The sequence below is a fragment of the Macrosteles quadrilineatus genome, unplaced genomic scaffold (genome assembly GCF_028750875.1).
Source record: "Macrosteles quadrilineatus isolate MER2022 unplaced genomic scaffold, UCM_ALF_1.0 Scaffold_8__2_contigs__length_117827958, whole genome shotgun sequence".
Classification (NCBI taxonomy): Eukaryota; Metazoa; Arthropoda; class Insecta; order Hemiptera; family Cicadellidae; genus Macrosteles; species Macrosteles quadrilineatus.
The window spans coordinates 69,001,211-69,027,167 of record NW_026542601.1 but is presented as its reverse complement, the minus strand read 5'-3'; the positions used below and the strand labels follow the sequence as shown (position 1 = coordinate 69,027,167).

The 25,957-nt window shown below is 35.7% G+C and overlaps 1 protein-coding gene across 3 annotated transcripts; it reads left to right on the top strand.

The window, feature by feature from the left end:
- Positions 1 to 7,438: 7,438 nt before the first annotated feature.
- Positions 7,439 to 25,153, top strand: LOC129001540 (GPI mannosyltransferase 1-like). Of its 3 annotated transcripts, XM_054428867.1 has the most exons (5): positions 7,469 to 7,783; positions 11,841 to 11,995; positions 13,739 to 13,848; positions 22,211 to 22,526; positions 23,552 to 25,153. In XM_054428867.1, exon 5 carries the CDS (start codon positions 23,855 to 23,857, stop codon positions 25,043 to 25,045), a length of 1,191 nt encoding a protein of 396 aa, XP_054284842.1. In that variant the 5' UTR covers positions 7,469 to 7,783; positions 11,841 to 11,995; positions 13,739 to 13,848; positions 22,211 to 22,526; positions 23,552 to 23,854; the 3' UTR covers positions 25,046 to 25,153. The 3 variants fall into 3 exon arrangements, with proteins under 3 accessions (XP_054284843.1, XP_054284842.1, XP_054284841.1); XM_054428868.1 differs by lacking the exon at positions 11,841 to 11,995 and having other exon boundaries at positions 7,439 to 7,539; XM_054428866.1 differs by lacking the exon at positions 11,841 to 11,995.
- Positions 25,154 to 25,957: the final 804 nt, after the last annotated feature.

The window sequence follows — 25,957 nt, the reverse complement described above, 5'->3', positions numbered from 1 at the left end:
TTTATAGCCTAGGCCTAACTTGAGTAAGTATAACTTAATATCAGATGAAAATTTAGTTTGATATTTCTATCGTAACTTAGGCCTATCAGTAGAAGTTTTAACAGTGGCGGTTAACTTGGGTACTTTGGTATTATCTGGAGGCCACCCTTATGCAGCGCAGTTATGTTAGGTTGGGTTTTCACAATTATGATTGTTTGCAGGGCTTTCCTCGTTTCTTTATGAATCTTACAATGTCAATACCAGATGAGTCATAAATTACTTTTGCACGCCATATCCCCTCAAGTACTTAGCCCAAGGCCAGGTCATTGACCGGAGCGCATGCATCACCTGTATCTGGGGTATTTGGTGGGCGAAAGTATGACTCATTTGGTATAGTTCAAATCATAACGGAACGAGGAAAGTTTTATAAACATATTTATGATAATCCAACCTAACATGACCGCTGCAGCGTGCTGCATACCTACTTGGCGGAGTAGTGGCAGCGACACATTCAACTCAATCCTCGCCGACATCGCTGCCTTCTGGGAGACAGAACTCAAAGGCCGCTAATTGTAATGATGTCAAATTTGGACAGTCAGTCAATTAAAGTAGGGTTTTTCCTATTACATTGTATGTAGTTATTTTTGGACTCCAGTATAAAATCCCTCTAAAATTATTGGCCTCCGGATAATACCAAAGTGCCCTAAGATTTCGCTTTGGCTTAGTTCAAGTTACCGGTAGTTTAATATAATTACAAACAATGTAATGTAATGTAACATATGTATATTTTATACACACAAGAGTTGATAAGTAGGCCTAGGCTATATCTAATAATTGTTTTTTAAACAAATTAATTTACACTTGGACCTCAATTTGTAATCGTATCCTTTTTTGTAAGTTTTGTTAGATACTTAACGTAAGTTCACTTAGGCCTACCGGTAATTTTAAAGCTACAACACACTGTTATAGATTGGTGGGCGATAATATTGACTAAGTTATATATACCTACTATATACAAGTTAGCTGTAACTCTACAGGATTTATCACTACTTCTGTCACAACACTGTCACTAGTGTCACTACACTGTTACTCTCACTGTCACTAACACTAGCACTGGTCACTCACACCGACGGGTGGTTGCTGCGCCGATTCTCGGAAGACTCAACTCAACTCAACTGCCTTGTGCCGGAAGACGGTTCCTTATATAAGTTTGCCGTGGAACATTCTGGAGACCCCTAGTAGCCTAGACAAAGGTTTTTACGCCGTAGAAACTGTAGAATGTTCTGGGTCCCTATTGAGGTAGTCCGTTGACATGGGTCTATTGTCTGTCACTGGCATGTTCGGAGAAATCCGTGTAGACAAACAATCCTTTTGAGACGGCGCCTGGCTGTTGTTGCGCGGGGCTCCTGACTTGTACCAATAAAATCAATATTGAAATTCAATATAGGCCTACATAACTTAATAAGTTAGGCTATTGATTAAACTTACCATAAGTATTTTAAGTTCATTCAATAGTTTAGTAGGCTATATAATGTAATAATTTATTCCATTATGTAATAAGTAATAAGTTATTCCATCGATAATATCTTAGCTATCCTATTTGGAATTGTAGATTGATGTTTTAAAATTGATTGACTATAAGCTTTTTAATGTGTTTGCAGGTTCATGCCCTAATCAACCGACTCTAGGCCTAGTCAGATTTCAAGTTTGCGTACATCTAACCAACATTTGTAAAATGCCTTGGAGTGTGGTCACAGATCTCTCTATTGTCTAATAAATAAATCCAGCGGTGAACAGGTAAGACATTTATTTGTTTAGATTGTTTATTTATAGTAGTAACATTTTCTACACAGCCTCTGATCCCATGTAGGGATGTCATATTAGTGGTGGTTCTAGATTAGAACGTTGTGAAGGGCTAACAGGGGTGATTAACATTAGTAGGGGGGTTCATGGGTTCTCCTTAGGAGAATCTGCTATTTTTAAAACTGTTTTTACATCTAGAACTGTGTTCCGAAACCTCTGTCACCTATTTATGACAAAAATTATATTTAAACTTATATTTCCAGAGTCAGATTCTAATGGGGAGGGCTCTTGCTCCTATAGCTCTCCACCCCTTGGAACCGCCCACTGCATTATAGTATTTTAATGTGGGGGAAAAAAAGAGTCAATTTAGTTGGAAGATAAAATATAACTTAACGGGACAGCAAAATTGGTAGAATAGGCATATAAGCTTCAATTTCATGCAAATATATATTTGATTAAGGTAATGTGATCATAAAAAAAGCATCTGCGGCATTATTTAAAATTAAAAGTAGGCTTAGGCCCCGTTTATGCACCAAGAGCGATAGAGGTAGCGGGTGGTTAAAGGAGAATGGAAGGGGGACACAGTCTTGCCAACTCAAACTCTGCCAAATAATTAACTCAACTATTTGTCCTAAGTGCACGTGCGCGTGGGTCAAGTTGGCAACCCTGGCTGCAACCGCTCCCGCTCCCGCCGTGCATAAACAGTCTCATTTGACTCAATGTAGTTGAAAACCGCTCTATTCCAAGCAACCGCTGTGATTTCTAACTACACAGCGGGCGAATTAGAAACCGCAGCGGGGGGTCAACCGCTATCGCTATCGCTCTTGGTGCAAAAACAGCCCCATTTAACTCAATGGTGTTAGAAATCGCTCCCGCTGTCGCTACCGCTCTTGGTGCATAAACGGGGCCTTAGGCCTAATACAGATAAACCATTGCTATTGCTAAAATAAACCTACATTTGTCTTGATTTTAAAATAGGTATGAGTTATACTTTTTTAAACCATAAGCTGTCGTTGTTCATAAAAAATGAAGTTCAAACTGTTAATTACTGAGAAAACCATGATTTGAGATAGAAATAAATCTGGTCAAAAGGGACATTATAATTAAATTATGTTAATTTATAAAACTACTATCTAACTCGTACTTAAATACCAGTGAATAAAATGTTGTGGATGTTCAATGAATTTTAGCATTAGTTTGTCTGCAAATGTTTATTTCTCGAGAACATGCTCCATTCAACCCAAATAGACTTGTTAAAGTTTTAACATTGCAGTTTAGCCAAGAATTGCTCATTCATCCTACACGAGCCTCCTTATTTAAATAACATGTAAAGTTTCTCTGTTCTAGAAGACTGAAGAAGGAACATCCTGGCTGTTAAATTCTACTGAAACAGCCAGTATACAGCATTTTGACCTTTCTACAGCATTGATGAATATTTTTCTTGGCAGCAACTAGAGTGACTACGTTACAAGTTAAATCATATTTCTACTGCAAGGACTCCAATCAACAAAGATTTTTAATCGATAACATATTGTATTGATGCCTTTTTCAATCTTAAAAATTGTAAAATAAAGTATTCTTGTATTGCATTCTTGTGTTCTTGTCCTCTCTGTAGAGGTTATAGAGAAACTTAATGTAAATAAGTGAACACAAATAATAGAAAAACAATTTTATATAATAACAAAAACTAAATAATTAATTGAGAGCCCTCTCGATTGGGATAACCCTATTGATATTTTACTTCTTCTATCAAAACAAATACTAAAATACTCTCTCATCGTTTTGTGTTAACTATATAATTTAAATTATTTACAAAAACATCTTAATTATATATTTTGTTTATTTTTTATATATATTCTAAATTGTTCACACCAAGTGGGAATATAACTATTTGAAATAAGTCTTTCCTTCAATAAAATCTTTAAAAAATATTTAATTGCCATGTAAGCTCGGTAGGTGCAGTACTGAAAAGTGTAGTATACTCATCACCCATGTCAATGTAAGATTTGTTCTCTTGTTTTAAAATATGTATGTTTGCTGATTTAGTGTTATAAGATACAGGGAAGGTAAAGTGTGTTCCTGGTAAAATGTACTTAGATTGGTATTGAATTGTACAAAAAATTAAAATTTAAGTCAAATATCCATAAACAAGCCAAAATACAACCAACAAGTTTACCTAATATTCTACTTCAAAATAACAAGTTATTTTCATGGGTTTTTAGCGAATTTCCCTATAGGGAAGTAGCTATTACCGTAGGTCTCATGGTAAGACTTGGGCCCGGGACCGATTTACTTTTTCATTTTGATGTCCCCAGAGGCCAAAAGCACCATTCGTTCAAATTTTTATATATGTATATGTATATATATATATAGATTTATATATATATGTGTCCGTGAACACAATAACTTGAGTAATTTTTATCCGATTTTGATGAAATTTGGTTTGAAGGTGTAAGGCGGGATAAACTTGAATGAGTTCGCGATCTATCATGATCGGACCATGGGAACAGGATTTTATGGGGTAAAAATTGGTTTTTCTCACTTTTGACCCTCAAAACACAAAATTTTCCAATTTTTTTCTAAACCTTCTTAAAGAGCTTAAAAAAACAAACAATTCAGTATATCAAAGTGTTTTTGTACGGTTATTGGTTACGGAGAAAACTAAAAAAAATTTAAATTTAAAATTCCCATGTTATTCTTATGGAGAATATTGTAAAATGTTGTAGTTTGCTTGTTTATGGATATCTTTTGATCAAACTTGGCAAATATATTCATTTTATACTAAGCAATAATCATTTTACTTAAAACACACACTTTATTAGTTTCCTTGTAGCAGCAAACCTTGGTACTCGTTAAACCTAATGTTATTTGAATAGATCAAATGAAAATCAATTCAGCCAAATGGAAATTCGCTTAGACGGCAGGTTTGCTGCGGCGGGGGTATTTCAACTTACTGGTAATCATTTAGCTATCTGCAAAATAGGTTGATAAATTATTTTTTTTACATGTAATAAATTATTTACAAAAATTTTTGAAGTTTTTATAGGGTCAAACATGAGGAAACCCCATTTTTACCTCTGCTCATAGTCTGGTCATGCTGGTTCATGAACGGAACGCTACAACAAACATTGTTTTACACGTTTGTAACAAATTTCATCATAATTGGATTATTTTTACTCTTAATTTTGACTTTGAATTATATATGTGTATAGGCATAGACTAAACTGAGCAAAACAAGTCTAAGGGAGTATGTTTTATCCATGGTATAGGCTATAATTTACAGTAGAACCTTGATAACAACTCTTGTAGGGAGTATTATAAAATAAGACTTGTTATCGAGGTTTGCAATAACATATGATTAGGGGTAAAATAATTTCAAGGGGATTTGAAAATAACCCTTGTTATCAAGGGTGACTTGTTATCGAGGTTCCACTTTATATGAATTGAACAGATGGTGCTAAAGGCTTTTAAATTGAACTGTTACAGCAATTACAAATTAAAATTCAAACCAACAATGGGGGTTGTATTATTTTGTTTAGAATTATTATAGGGCCTACATCTTATTGAACATTTTGTATTATACACTTATTTTCATATTTTGTGGACCATAACAGACAAAATTTAATAAGAACCTGCTGTTTTCAAAAAATCAGTTTTTGTGTTATATTTAATGGGAAAGTAATTGTAACTTTTACAGGTATGGGAGTTGTACCGTTTCGTTCAAAATTTAAAACACTAGGTAAAATACTAAATCGCTATCAACTTAAAATCGTTCGGACCGTTTTTGAGAAAATTTTATTTTTCCCGTATTCTATGGAAAATTATCGAAATTCAAATTTTTCTAATAAAAAATGCCTAGAGATGACAAGGATCTACAAACAAAATAACATTAAATTGGACTTCATCGGTCTGTACACACACACAGACACGTGTGGATGTGTGCTGAATATCTAATTAGACCTTCGGATTTAGACCTCTTCAGCAACTGATCCAATTCGTCAAAACTGCAACTAATAGTTATTAGTTAATTTATTAAAATTCAATATTAGGCCTATTTTGTAGTTGCAACTTTTAAATATAAATTCGTATTTCTTGCAACGAAATGGTATACTTTACACTACCTGCTTTTAAGGCTTTGTCAGAAGTCAGCAGAAAGAAACTGTTACCATTGGCTTTATATCGTGTAGAGATATAAAGTCAATGCTGTTGCTGTTACGCTTAAGCTGGGTTTTCCTAGACGCGGAGTCGGCCAGCGGAGAGCGGACAACGGAGAGCGGAATTGAAATTAACATGGCATTCCGCTCCGCTGCTAGGAAAACAGTAGGTGAGCACTTTTTCACCTCAAATTAGTTGACGAATATCGAAACTGGAAAATCGATACTTTTACAGCTCGATTGTTTTTAGAATTGAATTTAGTGCATCGTTATATCGATAGTCCACTCACTCCCACTCCATCCTTTCCCGTTCTCCTTTGACTTGACAGTTTGCTTTAATGGTAGATCATTAGGAGAGAACAATTTGTAGCGCCTAGAGACGTAATGTCAATTTTAAGAGAATACATAAATTTGTTAATACCTTACGAACAAATTCTTCTTCAGTTTCTATTTATCAGTCGATAGTAATGGGAATAAAATTCAATGTCAACAGTTCAAAAGCTTATTGCTAAGGTTATGTTCATTGACCAGAATTTGTTTTAATAAAAAACTGAATATCATCAGATGGAGGCCATTTCTATTACCTAATTTGTATTATTATTGTTAGTATCAACCCAGCTCTTGTAAAAAATGCCAAAATTCCTCTCCTTCCTGAGAGGGTGTGTAATTTACTCTTTTCTAACTCTTAAGACTAATTTTAAAGCTTAATGATGAATGAAAAATTACAAAATTATGACCTTGCTCACAGTTCTTAGAAATTTTAATCCTGATTCCTTCATTAATCTCATTTTTTGTCTGGAGGTCGATATGATTATAGTATCTACTCAAGAGTATTGAATTTTGAATTGAATGTAACAGTAACTTATTTAGTATCAATTTATTCAGCTCAAGGGGTCTGTTTTATAAGAGGCCCACCACTTAAAAGGTTTAACCAAAGATTACATATGCTATGTAATCTTTGGTTTAACTTATATTTTAAAATTTAATAGCCTATTGAAAGTTAAAATTAAAGCCATGAGTTTGTAAAACTTCTTAGTCAGTCTCAGTGGTCTCAGTCAAACCAATAAAATTTACTCCGATTCCGATTCAATTACTCTAAAACAATCAAACGGTAAAAGTATCGATTTTCCAGTTTCGATATTCGTCAACTAATTTGAGGTGAAAAAGTGCTCTCCAAAACAGTAACATTAAATTACCTAAGACAAGCTGAGTCCGCTCTCCGCGTTCCTCTCTCCGCTGGCCGACTACGCGCCTAGGAAAACCCGGCTTTACGTAGGTAGAGGTGGGTTGAGTAGAGTAGAGTTAGAGTTGACGATTTGAGTCCGATTGAAATTGAAAACTCAATACTCACAGACTCAGATCCAACAACAAACTCGAATCAGATTATCCGATATCGATAGTGTACACAATTCAATATCGATAGTGTAATCGCAGACTCTTGATAGATCGATTTAATCGTATTCTGTCCGAGTATCGTAGTGAACCTTGAACCCTAGGCTATCCGTCAATGTCATGTCGTCATAAAAGTCATCAACTTTAACTTGTGTTGTTTTGTGTGTGGAGTGGAAAAACCAGACTTCTCTAACTTACGGCGATATGAAATGTTAGCTTAGTAATAGTTTTTATTTATACTGTAAAATGTGACGTCATTATTTAAAACAACTTTTGTTCTTTAATAGACTTGCGTTTTTTAGTAGTACGACTTGTTTGTTAGTGCTATTCGAGTGAACGTGAACACCTACCTAACCTAAGCCCGTGACATTTATTGGTGTTGAAAGCAAATTAATTCATGAACAAGAAAGATCCTTGTAAAATTCATGCGTGTGCGATTCAGAAGTGTTTAAAAGGTTCGTTTTCCTGTGAATATTTGCAATAAGATTTTACATATCCCAGACAAGCTTTTTATTAGATTAAGACTTCCAATTATTAGGTTATAAATTCCGATTATTAGGTAATAAGACTTCCGTTCCAACAATCGTCTCTTTCATGAAAGCTTTTACATGAAAATGCTATCCAGAGAATAATTGCTGAAGTTAAAACTGATAGGCTATAGAAGCGCCTGTTCAGGTAACTTAGGTAAAGTTCCACAGAGAACCTCTACCTATATCATTGGATGAAACGTTCATTCTCAATATAACTTAAATTGGCCTAATATTATTTTTTATGCTATAATTTACACTAAGTAAGGCCATTTCTACTAGAGAGCCACTCACCTTGGCTGTTTCTGTACTGTTTATTAACTGGGCTTCGTTAATATCACTGCACCATTTAGGCTAGGTTTTTAGTTTATGACGATGACACACAAGGTAGGGCCTATTTAGTGGGGTACATTTTTTTAACCCTTTCAGTGCTATGCAACGATAAGACCTATTGTTGTGCATCTTTATCCAGAAAAGTCCTATGGGAACGATATATAAGTTATCGTTAGTTTTTCATCCGAAAAACGGTAAGTGACGATAAGTATATTGTCCCGGCATGACTTTTGATCGTGTAAGTTTAAATGGGCATATCGGTTGACTTGGTTGTTGTTTCGAAACAGTGATGGTTTCTTTTGATTCCTCATACGATAATTATTCCGTAGAGGTGCCTCCAAACGAATTTTCAATTTTGATATCTTACTTTATAGTTTTTTACCTCCTGAATCCAAATATACCATTATTTTTCAGAGCTGATGAATATTTTTCAAGATATCGCCGTAATAATATACAACATTACAATAAACAAGGTAGGATGGATGACATTTACAAGTGGATTGAACTATGGGTTAACCCTCCCAGTGTTACTTGACGAAAATTCGACAAGCAGCACACATTGTGTAGTGTTACTTGTCGATTTTTCGACACGCAGACATCGTTTACGGCGAAGGCTCTATGACTGACTGAATCGGATTGAACTGGATCGAGTTAGGTATCGTTCTTTCCGTAATATTCTAAGCTTTCTCCAGAGGTCTGTCTCTAAGCGCTATTCATTTTAGTTCCGAAAATATTGTAGCAGACAGCTGACGTGCGTGTATTTGTAAACAGCTAGGTTCCCCCGGACCGATGACTGATGTGTTTTATTACGTTTATCATTGTTTTAGTGTTAAAAATCAAAAGTAGTGATATACGTGGTGCATTATAAGAAGATTTAAGTGGTTTTGAAGTGCTGGTTGATGATCCTGAAGAAGTAGGTAGTGATATCGATGTAAATTATCAGTCAGATTCCTAGCTATGGTTAGGCTATGCATTCTTAGCTAAACGCTATGTACTGAAATCAGTTTTTTGCCCATAACTTATTTATTTGCAAATATACTTCCTTATATTATTATATATTTGTAATCCTCATAAAATTTAGAACAAAGTGGCTATTTTCAAATATTTATAGGCCTATAATTTATACAATTTCATTGAGCGCGAACTTTTTTTTTTTTTTGAAAATTTTCGAAATTATATTTTTTTTACCTAAAAATTTTTTTTTTTGAAAAAATGTTCCTTATGTTTTATATATAATATTGAAGCCCATGATTTTCCAAACAAAATGGTATATAGAACATTAGAATTAACATTGTTTTAAGCTTATCTCAGATCCGTTTTAATAAAACCTTGCAAATGCGCCAAAAATAGGTGGACATTAAGGCCTAAACTATGGACACTTGGAGGGTTAAGTAAGCCAACAGCTGATTGTTTTCAATCATAGTCAAGCAAATGGAAGTGACAACTTTAATTAGCTAACTCTGATTCTGCAATATGAAAATCACCTGATTAAGTTACACTTTTCACTTTCTAAGACCAATAAGTTAATACATTTAATAAAATGTACCTATTATTGCTACCAGTATTTTATCCTTATTAATGATTTATTGATTTATATTTCGCTGTTTAGAAATTACATAATAAAATGGTGCTATTCTAAAATAACCTAACCTAACCAAACCTCTAGAATTAGGGTTCCCAGGGACCCTCCATCAAAAAAGAGGACAAAATTACCCACCAAGGGTGGTCCTAGACATATATTTTTGGGGGGGGGGCCTGGGGGGTATGGAATACCCCCCAGCAAAGAAGGGGGGTCCGGGGGGTCCCCCCGGGAAAATGTTGGGAATAACGTACTAAAATTAGTACTTTTTAAGCTATTTTGAGGACCTAGTTTAATGTGTTCAAGCTTCCCAGTTTATTTTTTAAAGGTCAAGAAATGTTAAAAAATAAACTTGTACTTGTATAATGTCATGTTTTTTTTTATTATTGAGGCTTGTGGTTTTAATATCAAAGGAATACCGCAACATTACAACACATTCAAGCATGCTTGATTTACAAAAACACCCTGGTGCCAATGTGCATGCTAAACAGAAATTGTCCTAAATCAGACCATGATTTTGAACCGGAGAACTTATTTTATCTGAGAAGTGTTTAAGAACTAGCACCCAACACGACTGCATTATACCTGCCCAGCAAGCAACAGTTTCCTACACAAAGTACACTACCCAACTAACGATGCCGTCGGCGTCCCGTCACTGCTACCGCCTGAAGAGTTGGTTCTCAGTGCTCTAATTTTTTTCTACGCCAGTGGCATTTTACAAGGGGTCAATGTGAGAATAAAGTTTTTGTGCAACTTTTTTGTGGTTGTCAGTGGTTGTGCCGGGAATTAAATCCGTCCCTTCCGCATCTAAGTCTGAGAGACTACCATTTTGTTGTTTTTTTTGTGGCTAGCAACATACCAATTGGGTAGTGTTATTCTTAAATATGATATTAGGTGCTCTGAATATGAATGATTTAATATTGAAATCTAAAAAATTTTCTATGATAATCATTGAGTTACATTACTGTAATAACAAATTCCTATCGCTGAACTCAGATAAATTAATATTCAACTACCCTTCAAGCTTGGACTTTGATACAACTTCTTTTCTTTATCCAATACTTAATTCAAGTTTTCAACCATCTAGGTTAAAATTAATGGTAATATTAAATGCTGAAAAATTAAATAAGAAGAATGCGGCCGAACGTCGAACGCCAGCATCGGACACTGCCGTTGCCGTATATGGCTGAAAGCGTCCGTCGTCTGCCGATCTTCCCTACTTTTCATAACGTACAAAAAATAGTCAGACTCGAACGGTCCCGAGGTTTGGGTTAGAGTTTGTAATTAGTCCATTCGTTCGCCATAAGTGTAAAGACTACAATGAATTCAATTTAGTAGAACAATTTGCAATAAAAACTATTAAAATTCCCCTGGTATAATAGTTTAGTAAGATATTATTAAAGTGTAGTATTTTAACTTAGTTTAATGTTATGATGACGATTAATTATAAAAGCTGATTGCTAATATTAATACTTGCAGAAATATTTTTTTATTCTCTCACAAAGTCAAAATCCCGGACATTTGAAAGTATTGCCAAAAATCCCCCCGGACGTTTTTTTTTGTACCCAAAAAGAGGACGTGTCCGGGAAAAAGAGGACGTCTGGGATCCCTATCTAGAATGTAAGCAAACTCCTTTTGATGTCAGAAAAGGTATGTCAGGGTGGTAGGTCGTGCTTTATGTGAATTGGCGACTGCATTAAGTCCTTTTTAAGGTACAGTAGGTTAGATTAGGTAAGTTAAAGTTTAGGTTATGATGTATCGGGTTGTTAGTTTATGTCGCCTGCAGACTGTTTTTGTAAAATTAAAATCCAGAAAAACACTTGAACACACATTTGAAGTGTTTTTCTCAGGATTTTAATTTTACAAAAACAGTCTGCAGGCGACATAAACTAACAACCCGATACATTATAACCTAAACTTCTAACCTACCTTAAAAAGGACTTAATGCAGTCACCAATTCACATACAGCACAACCTACCACCCTGACATACCTAAATAAGAACTACAGTAGGCTATGTAATTAGTCCACCAGTCCATCTATATCTCCATAATGTGACAAAATTACTATTATAGAAAACATTATTGACTACAGAATCACTTGAAATGTTTCTACAACGATGTTATCATGTTTAATCAACGATGTTCTTCTTCTCATCAACCATGTTACTCTCTTCACTTAACCTGGACTTGTAACGGCGTAGCAGACTAGCACTACACAGCACGTATGAGTATGAGTATTTTTGTTTTGAGTTCTAGTTGTAGTGAAGTAAAATTACGTCACTAGGCATAATGCCGATTATAGAATCAGAGTGAGTTAATAAAGTTGTTACTTCCAGTTGCTTGTCGTGTGGTTGAAACAGTCAGCTGTAGGCTTAGTTACCCACAGTTCATTCCACTTTGTAAATGTTATCCATCCTACCATGTTTATTGTAATTTTGAATGTTTTTACAGCGATATCTTGAGAAATATTCATCAGCGGTGAAAAATAATGGTATATTTGGATTCAGGAGGTACAAAACTATAAAGTAAGATATCAAAATTAAAAATTCGTTTGGAGGCACCTATACGGAATAAACACCCCTCATACGATTGAGGGCCAATTTATCGTTCCTTATCACTTTTGAGATAAAAATTTTATTTTTACATACCGGTATTTTTTTCTCGCACACTAGACCTTGTCCCCGTCGCAAGCCTAGCACTTTTCGAACAAAATAAGTAAATAACTCTAAAAATATTCTAGCATCGAATGGGTTAACTGGGCTATGCTAAATATCAATTAAAACTATCGATTTGAAAATATCGATTAATAATTTATCCTTTTTACTCTATAAATTATAAAATTAAACTGTCATAACCTAACCTTTAAACTAAACTTAACTAAACCTGCTGATAATGAAAAAAACGAATGAAGGTTTAGTAATCAAATCGATAATTTCAATCGATACAGTATAAGCATTGCCCAGTTAAGAAACTGTAGGCTTACCCATTTAGTGAATTTACCTTTTACTTTCTCCCCATTACATGGAGAAAATACTGTATTGTTTTCATCAAGATTTTCGAGTTTGAGTTTCGAGTGGCCCGTTTTGGACCTCCTGGGCCCAAAAAAGTGGTTTTTGAAGTGATGTCTGTGTGTGTAGGTACTTATTTTTGTGTCTGTATGTGTGAATGTGTACAGAGATACAGACTACACCTGTCATCCAATTTTTATGAAATTCTATAAGTTATGCCTGCAGGTATTAATCCATAGTAGCCTATCTCCAGGCGTTTAAATTTTTTTTTTTTTATTTTGATTTTTTGAATCATTACGTTAGGCCTACTTGACTGCTATACAGTGCATATTTTTTGACTGCTACCCTCCCTCCTGCTATAGTGTATTCCAACTTAGGTTGGGCGTTTGTGTAGGTATTGTTAGTTGTAATGTGTTAGTCAAGTTTTTGTTTTTTTTTTCACCTGAGGACGGGATAAGATTCCAGATCCCAAAACATTGTAGCCTATAGGCTAACATGATGGAGGCCATCGTTTTTTACCATCGTAAAATGTCCAAAAAAATTTAAATGTGTGTGATGGAAAATGTCCACAATAAACATTTTAACAACCTTTTTATTGCTTCTATTTAGATTGGTTCAAGGGAGGACACAGATATCATATCATGTAGAAATAAATAGGTATGTTAAAAGACGTAAAAGGACATAGCCTAACTTAAGTTAACCTAAAAAAAAAATATTATTGGGAGAGAAATTAAAAACATCACTGTTGTCAATGAGTTAAAGAATAAAGTGACTTCCAGCAGAGTTAGTAACCGATTTAACTTATTTTTTTTACAATAAATTCCTACTGATGTTGCTTCGCAGCTTTTGACAAATTATGTACCCTATTGAGTGATGAGCGTTTTGAAAATTGTGTTTTATGTTTGTTGAGTAGCCAGGCTAAAAATCAAGAGGTTTAGTACGGTAATGTTTTCTTTATTTCAGAGAACAATTTTCAAGAAGAGAAATGTACACAGTTCATAGAATATCTGAGGAATTGCTGTGTTAAGTGGGGATCAGCTTCAACATCCTGCTCAGGAATTAAGACAGATTTGGTTAGTACCCTACTTGTTCACATTGTTGTTAGTTAATTTGAGCATTAGCTAGCTCGGATTCCACTATAAACTGTAGGTCCATTAGTTGCCATTGGCTGTATGGGCTATTAATTAAAAGCTGTGTCTAAGGAATATATCGGTCTTAGTCACTAACAAGTCGGCCATAGTCAACTACGAGATCGAATTGGCTTTGCAGGTGGATTTGGCGCGTAAACATCGTATTGAGTGTGTTGCCCAAAGTGAGGTAGTTTACATAACTTTACGGCAAATTTGTGTTATAATCATAATTATGGAGATGCTGTGAGTTACCTAAATGTAAAGAATGTAACTAACACAATTACAATTGTATACAAACGTTGTCCTAATTCCAGGCCTATCCCTCACTCGTGGCTAACCTCACTAAACAAGAAGAAGAAGTAAACATAACCAAACAGTAGGGGTCTGCGGTGCACCGAAAAAGTCGGTACGGTAGAAAAAGTCGGTACGGTACGGTACAAGCTTAATTACCGTCATCGGTTCGGTACAGCATTTTACACGGTACAAATTCGGTTCGGTACAGCCTATTATAATAATAAATTACTTTCAGATTACTATCGTAGTCAACGGCAGTTGGTTCCGAGCACATAAAAGTCTTATCAGATGTTTGTTTACGATCTTCATAATTTATTACTAGCGTGATGATGTAATAAAAAACCCATTAGCAGTCCCAAATCCATTAACATTTTATCACGACAATAATTGTTGTATTGAAGTACTTCCAAGAACTGTTGAGTTTTATCACTTTTATTTCTTTACGACTTTCCCCAATTCTGTTTTATCATAAAAATAATAGTTTTATGATGACTGTTAAATGTTATCTCTAACTTAATCAGTATTTTCGTGAATATTGAATTTGCCGCTGGCCATTGCCTACTGCCACAAAACTGTTTATGGCTACATATTAAACTTGTAACTAATCTACAATCTTATTTTATAAATTAAAATATTTGTTATGGATATTTTATCTTTCTATTTACGAAACCACAAGCATAGTTGTTGTTGTTCGCATATTTTTTTCGTTATGCAAGCCTACTCGGTCTCAAATTACCGTCATTGTACTCAAATTGTATGTCATTGCATGTTCTGTATCTTGTCCTATATTGGTAGATGTGGCTGTTTAAGGCTTAAATGTTTTTTAGTTTCCTGTATTTTTTATTGTGTTGAAGGTACTTTATACAATCTAAATCTTATGAACTAGATACTAATGTTTCCCGAAAAAAAAGTCGGAATAGAAACAATAGAAAGGCAACACAATAGAAGGGTGGGAGGGGTTGGGCAATGACCTTGAAAGGAGCGCGGGTAGTGAGTCAAGTAGGACCGGAGGGGGAAGGGGTGGGTAAGACCTTGAAGCTAGACTTGCACTACTTCCCTAAACCTAAAGGACTGGCCGGCGAGTGGTATTCCAATCACAGGACAAGATACGTTGTTTTCTGGGTATTCATTGCCCGGTTTGACTTTGGATTGTCTTACTGTGTAAAAACTTTGAATAATAAAAAATTAAGTTAGAACTAACCACGATTATTTAGCATTGATTGTGTACATATTATATGATTAGATAGGGACCATGGATATATACAAACTTTTGTCGTGATTTTAATTTCAACATCAAAATACAATATATTGCACAATCGTGATATTTTAGGCCATTGACCTTTATTATGCATCCGGTATTGCTGTTTCAGAAGAGAAGCACGTTGATAAATTATAAATTGATATTCCCGTAGTTAAAAAGAATTATTTTATAAACCTATAAAACAAAATCATAAAATCTTACATAAAGATAACAATAACGGAAATTGTAAAAAGGGTATAAAGATAACAACGTCATTCTTTCTCTTTGTTCTTCTATTTCTTGGGTTTCCCTTCATCACGCATTCAACAAGTTGCCATGGTTACTAATCACCCATGTCGTTATCAGCTTTTGTGACATAGCGCACAGCAGGGGGTAAAACTTGACGAAAATCGGTAAATTTTTACCTATTATTTAATTACCAATGAATGTACTACTTTATTGGTATTTGGTATTGTATTAATAATCGGTCCAAATGGCAGTTTTTTTTTCAAATTTTACACCAAATTTATTGAAATTTCAAGGTGAATATTAATAAAACAATTATTACCAAATATTTGTATTCATTTAAAAGATTGATTTGTGGTATTGGGTTCCCCACTGAGTGCAGCCGAGCGTCACTAATGAGGGTCGGACCTTCTTGGGGGTGAACAATAGACGGCTTATCAGACACCCCCCTCCCCCGTGGTCTGGAGAAAGCATGTAAACAAACTATTGCACAAGCGTGACTTGGCATTGAGCTGCTTCAACTATAATTTTGTCAGATGAACTGTGATGTTTCAAAATCAAAAACAATAATTTTGGACCATACTGCTTAACAATAATGGACTGCAATTATTGTTGAACATACAATCCATTTTTAACAAACTAAGATTATACGGTTCAAATACAATTATAAAAATTATCTTGGTATTTTACTTGGGGTAATGAAGTTATGTAGGCTAGTGTAATTCTCGGTTCATCAAGGTTCTACTGAATTATGTTTGGCAGTGAATAAGTGTAGAAAGCAATTTATAAATTCAGGGATACACACCTTTTACACAGTTATAAAGTCTAATTGCCCAACATCAAATCTTACTCTATGATAATCCAAATTTTAGTTTCAGAAAAAAACTTAGCAAGAATTGTATCCATCTTATAACTTAACTAGTTTTGAAGCTGATAAAAAAAATGGTCTTTGCCATTACTTCATCATAACCTCCAGTTTTTCATTGTCATCTGCTGTGAACAGCTGGCAAAACTACACCGTCTTCTACTGAATGTTTTTATGTGTTTTTAAAATTTAAAAAAAACAACTAGACATTGTGTTGGTTGGAAATAATTTACCAGTTTTGTGAAATTATCTTGTCAATAAATGTTTCAAAGATGTTTATTCATAAAAACTCTTATCCTATTTTTAAACTATGCACTATATGCACTATTTTCAAAGTATCTCAGAGTAAAATAGGTAAAGCCTTTATCTCAACTGTGATTTTTCTTGACACAATCTTCGTAGTAATAAAAGGTTTTGTTTTAATAATATGTGGTACAGTAATTAATGTTAGAAAACCATGAATGTAGGATACTATCCATTTTCATAGTAATGTCTATGTATTAAAGTTAAAAATAATGGTTTAGATACAGTTCTGAGAAGAAAACCGCAAAAATACGGGTAGCCGCGTACCGTACCGATTTTGTACCGAGAACCGAGGTACAAAATATTGTACCGTACCGAACCGTACCGACCTTAAATTTTCTGTACCGCAGACCCCTACCAAACAGCCAACAAATCCAACCAACCAATCACATTAATACACTGTCTTACGTCATACCAGCGACACAAGTACCAACCACTCACTAAAAAATTTTCAATGCCACAGCCTTTTTGATCACGTTGTTAGTAACTATACAGTAGGCCTACTATAACAAATACTTTTTCGAGAGAAGATGTCGGAAATATCTGCATGCCCACTATGTGGTTTGGAAACACTAGAAACACAGTTTGCTGTATTTTGTGAAGGAAACTGTCAAGCCTGGTTTCACACGGAATGTATGGGGATGTCCAAGGATCATTATATTTCTATCCAAGATCGCAAGAAAGAAAAATGGATGTGTCCTGCATGCGAACCGGTACAACAAAAATCACCGAACAAATCTACAAATGACGAGGATAATTGTCTAGTGCCAAATTTGCTAGGGAAAACACTAGATGAACTAGAAATAGAATTGAGCTTGAAAGACACGACGGTTGATGCTTTTCCAAAAGAAAACGCTTTAAGAATGGCTGGTGAAATCGGAAATGCGTTACTAGAAGAAATCAAACTTTTGAAGGATCGTATTTTCCAGCAAAACAATGAGATAATGCATTTGTCTATGAAAATTGAAGACCTACAGGAAAATAACGATAGACTACGAAAAAGACAAGAAGAGTTACTTCTACTGTTGGAAGATAGCAACAACCACCTTGAAAAACTGAATGTGGACAAGAAAAATTTGCAAAAACTCTACGAAGAATATGATAATCAACATATTGAATTAATCGAGGCTCAGGAAGAAAAAATTCATGGCTTACTTAAATTAACAGAGAAGCTGAACAAAGCCTCAATTAACTCCAGAGAATCCCCATCAAAAGAATCCGTTGTAAAATCGCCCCCACAGGGAACAGAGGAAAATGTTTCTACAGTTGACAAATTGATGGAAGAAATTAACAAGCTATCCAGCAACCATTCAAAACTGGAAAAAAGGTTAACTTCTCTAGAGCTTCAGGAGATCCGTCACGTTAACGCCGTGCGTAGTTGTGATCGATAGCCTAATAGCCCGTGCCTAGGGTCCCCAGGCACACCTAAGACCAAAGGAAAAATCAACCGTAAAAGACCTAATCCAATTACTGCCAAAATTCTACCAAAAGGACATTCTTTTGAAGACTTTTTTAACAATAATATAGAAGAATTTCTGATTTCATATATACCCCCAACTCATGAAGTGGATCAACCTAAGGCCAATAACACAGCTATAACTATAGAAAATAAAGCTGTGCTGCCAGCCACAAGACGAAACTCTCACTCGGCGGGACATGAGGATGCAGATCTTTTGACTGGGATTGGAGTGAATGATTCTCGTAATTTTTTAGAAGAACGTCACAGGAAGAAGACGAAATTGAAGAGTCCCAACAATATCAGAACGAGTTTTGGAAATTCAACAGCAATGGGAACAAGAACTTAACTATATTTCATCAAAATACTGACCGAATAGCAAATAAAGTCGACCGGCTAAATCATTTGCTCAATAAAACCAGTCCTAATTTGGTCATAGTGACTGAGCATGGTCAAAGTACGAGCACTATATCTAACACTAAATTGATGAACTATAGTCTGGTGTCTGCTTTTTGTAGAGACCATACTATTAAAGGAGGAGTGGCAATATACAAGCAAGACAACCTAGAAAATGAAATCTCCTCATTGAATGTTGAGCATTTAAGCACACCCATGATATGTGAAGTATCAGCTGTTGTAATAAACTTAGATAGGAAATCAAGCCTTTACGTTCTGGGTATATACCGCCCACCTAAACATGACAAGGAATCCTTCCTCTTAGCCCTACAGACTTTATCAACCATCCTAGATCATTGGATAAATACCAGGAACATAGTCATCTTAATCATTGGAGATTTTAATGTTAACTCCCTCCAACCTTCTACAGAAAGATCCCAACTTAAAGAACTACTGGCAGCCTACAACATTGAAAGGATTAATCTCCCTCCAACTAGCATTATGCATGACACAATTTCTTCCATTGATATGATCTGTATTTCTTCTGGATGCAAGGACAAATTGAGAGTGCATGTGGAACAAACTGGTATTTCAGATCACACAGGTCAGTTCTGCGAATTAAATCTCGCAGTGAGAGAAAACACCTTTATCTCAACTACTTGCAGGCATATGAATCCCAATAGTCTAGGAGATCTAAAGAAACTACTCGCTAATGAGTCATGGGCTGAAGTCTTAGAATGTGACAATATTGAGGAAAGTTACAACAATTTCCTCACCTTGATTACACAGGCTCTGAATAGTTCATGTTCTTTGAAAAGAACCCGAAGAAGGGCGAATGGGCCAGTCAAGAATGCGTTTGATGCGGAGGCTTCCAAATTGAGGGAACGATTTCTGAAAGCTCATGACAAATATGTTCTAAGTGGTAGTAGAGCAGACAAGGAAATTGCTAATAATCTTAAAAAGTCATATGATTTGAAGCTGCGTGCACTTAGAATAGAAGCAAGTACTACTTTTATCTCAGAATCAAATAACAAAGGAAAAGCCATTTGGAAGATCATTAATAGTGAACGGAAGCAAAAACAAGAAACTTCTTACATTCAAAGACTCAACCTAGGGGACACAAGAGTTGACGATCCTATGGTAATCTCCAATGAGTTTAACAAGTACTTCACATCAATAGCTGAAGAAACACTAAAGAAGAATGGACTTCAAGATACTGAGTACACGCAATCTAGGGTATGGGAAATTGAGGCCCCTGTTTTCATTCTAAACCCCATTACAAAGGAAGAGCTTCACAAGATAATTTCGGATATGAAGAACAAAACATCATCGGGTCTTGATGAGTTTTCTTCGCTGATGGTGAAGTATTGCAAGGACGAGCTTATAACACCTTTGCTCCATATTTTCAATTTGAGCTTTAAGAATGGCCATGTCCCTAGCAAAATGAAAATATCGAAAGTGATCCCCCTTCATAAAGCAGGCAGCAAGGATGAAGTGGAAAACTATAGGCCGATTTCACTGATCTCAACCTTTTCCAAAATTATTGAAAAGGCAGCAATGCACCTTAAACTGAATGACATTAATCTTAGGGAACAGCATGGTTTCACACCAAAGAGGTCAACATCTACAGCGCTTGTGTGTCTTATTGAGTACATCGTAGACAAACTTGAAGATGGTGAGACTGTTGTGAGTGTTTTTCTGGACTTGAGAAAGGCTTTCGACTGCCTCAGCCATGACCTAATATTAAAGAAACTTTGTGCTCTTGGCTTTCAGGATAAAGCTATTTTGTGGTTTGGGAGTTACCTGAAAGAAAGAGAACAGGTGTTGGAGATTAAGAAAAATTTGAATGGATCAATTTCTTCGGTCCGATCAAATAGGCTTCCAACTAATAGAGGTGTTCCACAAGGTTCTGTTTTGGGCCCTATTCTTTTTATACTTTTTACATCAGACTTGCCTTCTTACACTGGTCCTTACTGCAATGCAATTATGTATGCAGGCGACACAGTTCTCGTCACAGCCCATAAAAATAAGGAAGATCTAGAAATCCAGTCCTTCATTGCTGTTAACATGGCTATGGAGTATTGTAATAAGAATGGCCTCGTCTTCAATGAAGCAAAGACAAAACAGCTTACTCTGGGCAGATTGAAAGCGGATGTGTCACAGCTTCCTAATATCGATCGGGTGGACGCTACAAAACACCTAGTCCTAGTAATTGATGAATCCTTGTTATGGACTGATCATGTTGATGAATTATGCAACAAGTTAAATAGCGCAAAATTTGCCATCAGAAGAGTGAAGCACATCAGCTCTGATGAAGCCGTCAAGATAGCTTACACCTCTCTGTTCGAGTGCCACTTGCGGTATGGAATTGTTCTTTGGGGTGCTGCATCATTTAACAACTTAAAGCGCGTCCTTGTGGTTCAAAAGAGTGCTGTCCGAGTGCTGGCTAATCTCAAAAATGAAGAAAGCTGCAGAAGATCCTTTAAAGAATTAAGGCTTCAAACTGTGATCAATATCTATCTGCTGGAAGTGATCTGCTTTGCCGTCTCCAAGAACCTGCAACGAAATTTCAACAACCACGATCACAATACGAGAAATGCTCAGGACTTCAACTTACCAGTACATCACACGCTGCGATTCCAACTGAAGCCATCTTATACTGGAGCTAAACTTTTTAACGCACTGCCTACAGAATTGAAGAGAACCTCCCCTAATATGTTCAAGAGAAGACTCTCCGAATGGCTACTCCTGCATCCATTTTACAAAATGAGTGAATTCATGGACTGGCAGAACTTTGAAACGTAAATTAAGATGTTAGGTTTCATTTTATTATATGTATTCTGACTCCATTGTTAATCTTGAAGATTGTACAATAAAGATTCTCTCTCTCTCTCTCTCTCTCTCTCTCTCTCTGCCACTCATCCTACACTCATCTCCATTCATACTTGGCTTAAAATACATATTTGTGAGGTCGCCATCTCAAAGTAAAGTGTTAAAGTAAAATAAAGTAGGTACCGTAGTATTAAAGCTATAAAATCTTTCAAGTATATGCGTTAATACGCATAGGCCTGTTGTTGGTTTTGGCTCCTGCTTTAAGTTAGATTTGAAAAAATATTGCTCCAGCATAGGTGGATTCCTTTAATTCCATCAATTAGTAAGGGTATCTGTCACCAATGTGCACTTGGGAATAACTAGCCTATGGATGGAACATGGTAAATATTGCTGCCAACAAAGGAATCTGTTCAGCACAATCTCCCCTTTTCTCTATTTCCCTAAAAGTCTTCTTTACAATTTTTTGTTTCACCTCAAAAAACTCTTTGTATACATTCTCTTTCTTTCTCTTTGTATACATGTATCAATGTGCTAGGAGAACTCAATTTTAACATTCACCATTAAAATCTAAATACCTATCCTTCAGTAACTCCCTCGTATTGCCTTTTTCTTTTCAAAATGTATCTAACCGTCAAGCACTGCGTCTTTTAATCTCTCTGTAATTTTGTTTCAGCACCAAGCAAAGGATGAACAAAAATCCTAGTAGTCCCTGGAAAGAGAAAAAGTCGTTTTTTGGGAGAGTTGATGAAATTGAATTTCATAAGGAAGAGAATCCTAACTTACCGGGGAAGAAGATAGATGTGAGACGTGCTCGAGTGAAAGATTTGCCGTTTATATACAGATATACGAGACACCTCCAGTTTGTAGCAGCAGGGCTCGGTCTGCTCACAGTCCTCAGCAAACCATTATACGACACATATCTCTACTATACAGACCAAAAACCATTGAAACGTGCTGATGTTCAATTGCACCCTCGTCCTGTAAAATAGGTAAGCTGGCACAAAATGTAGACTTGTAAGTAGTTGATGAATTAAGTTGTCAATTTTTTTTACAAGAACATCCAAAATGCATAAGTTATTTAGCTAAAAAGTATTTATTGTAATTACTTACATCTTCAATCAAAATTTCTCTAAATGAGTTTCGACCTTGCGCCATCATCAGCTCCTCGTCATACGCTAGGTTTACTTGCAACTTGGCTGCATTAATGCTGCGGCAGCTACGTCAGTTATTCTTTTCATTGTCCCTTGTTGTATTTTTATGTTTGTGTGAAAATAAATCTATCAATTAACTAACACAGCCTCTCAAACACCAAAAAAGCCAAGGTGCAATTAAACCTAGCGTATGACCAGGTGCTGATGATGGCCCAAGATCAAAAAGCATACTCCATACAAATGTTGATTAAAGACATATGTAAATACAATATTTGATCACTCAATCCATGATACAAATCTTGTTGCTTGTTTTAAGATTTACCTGGAGAGTGGCATTATTTTTGCTTTGCCTTTGATACTGTATGAAAAGCCATAGTAAATTATATAGGCCTACTTTTGTTACTGTTAAACCTTTTGTCTGAAGTAATGTATTGATTGTAGCTTTGACTATCGATAGAAGTATAAATTCCATTCCCATGTTAAAGTTGTCGCCAGTTTTAGAGTCAAAATGAACGTAGTTGTCAGGATCGAGCCACCAATAGTTGACTATGACGATATTAATTAATGATTTTGGTTGAATATGCATACTTTTAACCAAGTCAAACCAACATGACTGACCTATTGCAAACCATGGCATCTTTTAGGTCACTTCAACAACTATCTCAATCTATCGGTAAAAAAATAAGGTAAAATTATAATTTTAGACTGGCTCATTCAACTTTGTTCTTTTTAAATAAATGATTGGTGGCAGCTGTTCCATAAAGCTAGTACATCTATGTCTACTTTAGTAACCAAAAGTCAGTTGTAGGTATTCTTGTTCAAGTTATTAACTAACTGTATTACATCCTCAGAACTTTTTTCAGAATGGAGTCTGTTACGAAGGCTCGTGCTCGAATGCTCAAGTTTCCCAAGTTGATTGCCGAGTGTAAGACTGAAGGAGCTACTTACGCTGCATGCATCTCTGCAAAACAAGACAATCTGAAGAAGGACTGCTGCCAACAAGAATTTGAGCAACTCAAGCGATGCGTCATGAAAGCTGCTGCTAAGATGGGAACTAGGGTGTGAACCTCTTAGTGAAACTGTAGTTTAAAATAAAACTGTAGTGCTATATTGAGTGGTGTGAAGAACATTAGTGTTGAAAACGTAAATTCTAGTCTAAACCAAAAATGTTAGCCCACTTAGGAATTGGTCTAACAGCTCGTTTGCTGCTGATCTGCTACGCTGAAATTCAAGACAAAGTGTCTGAAGTTCAGTACACAGACATTGACTACAAAGTTTTTACCGACGCAGCTAGGCATGTGTTCAAAAGTGAGTCGCCATACGAAAGGTACACATACAGATATACTCCACTGATAGCGTACATGTTGACTCCCAATGTGTTTTTTCACCCTGCCTGGGGAAAATTCCTTTTTTCAATACTGGATGTAGTTGTTGCGATTCTAATAAAGAAAATAGTTTCCTTACAGTATCCAAACGTGAGTGAGAGTATGTGTGAAAAGTGTGCTTTGGCTTGGCTTTACAATCCTCTAGCAATCGTCATCTCCACTAGAGGCAATGGGGACTCTTTAGCAGCTGTCTTAGTGATTTTAACGATTCTGTTTCTTAAGAAAGAAAACTACTTTTTAGCAGGAGTTATTCACGGGGTTGCTATACACACTCGCCTGTATCCTATTGCGTTCAGTTTGGCGATGTATTCTTCCATCCCGTCGGATTACAAATGCTCAAAAACATCTTTTTCCAAAATAATAAAGCTTTTTATTCCCAACTCAAGAAGACTAAAACTAGTTTTTGGTTGTGTCCTGGCGTTGAGCTGGCTTACCTTCATGTTTTATAAGCTCTATGGTTACACTTACTTGGACGAAAGTCTTCTGTTTCATTTAAGAAGACGCGACATCAGGCACAACTTCTCTGTTTATTTTTACCAACAGTACTTGTCCTACTTCATTTCCACGAATATTTATCAACGGGTGTTGACTTTAGCACCACAACTGATTTTGCTGTTCAACTTTTCTCTGTTGTACGGCTCCTCGCGTGACCTACTGTTCTGCTTGTTGTGTCAAGCAGTTGTCATGGTCGCATACAACTCTGTACTCACATGTCAGTACTTCATCTGGTTCCTGTCTCTCTTGCCGCTGTGTTTGCCGGACTTGAAGATCGGGAAGACACAATGTGCGACTCTCGCCTTCCTGTGGCTCGCAGCTCAACTCGCCTGGTTGTTGCCTGCATACTGGCTCGAGTTTAAAGGAAGGAACACATTTATGTACATATGGCTGCAAGGAATAGCGTTCTTCTGTGCCAACATGGCGGTTTTGGCTCGACTGATTACGTCTTACCAACCAAGGAAAAAACAGGAATGAAGGAAACAGTGTGAGGTCTTTTATACTATCCCGTTTGGTAGTACGGTAAGTTAGACTGATGAAATGTGCTGTATACATTTTGTTTGTTAATTAAAAGATTACATTTGATACTTGACTAATATTTCCCCCTACCTATATAAACCTTTTTGTCATGCTCCAGCAAAAATGCCTATTTTCAAACCGTTTGTTCCAAAATTGTTACTTTAAATCCCACGTTATTCTATGGAGAATAAGTAAATTGTTTGTAGTTTGCTTGTTTATGGATATATTTCGATAAATCTTGGCAAATTTATTTATTTTATACTAAACTTAATATTTTACACTTTATTACACTCTCTGTAGCAGCAAACTTGGGTACTCATTTTTTATAATGTTATTTAAATAGATTTAAGTGAAAATCTAATCAGGCAAATGGAAATCCGCTTAGTCTACAGGTTTGCTGCAGCGTGGGTATTGTTTGTTGTGACGTTGTAAACAAATTCATGTCGCCCTACAGTCAGAAACCAGTTTAATGTGAAATAAACATATGGACAGGGTAAAATCGTACTGTCAACTGAACCTTGGAAACCATAATATAGTATGAAAAGAGTGATACACTCTTAGGCAAAAAATAATCAGCTGGATTATTAATAACAGGATTTGAAACATCAGCTGTTAATTTTTTTTACATTAAAATTTGTAAGCTGATTTTGCTCAAGTAGGCCTACCGTTATAATTTTATGAGGTGAGGATGCCAAGTAAAGAGTCCCAATTGATTACAATATTATTGCATCACTATAAAAATGTTGTCTGTTTATTGTCATTCCACATCGTATGTTTCACTAACATAACATTGACTTTTACCCTTTATCGGCAAATCTAACTAATTTGTTTTTGTTTTGGCAGAGTAATACATGTTTATTCAAGTAACGG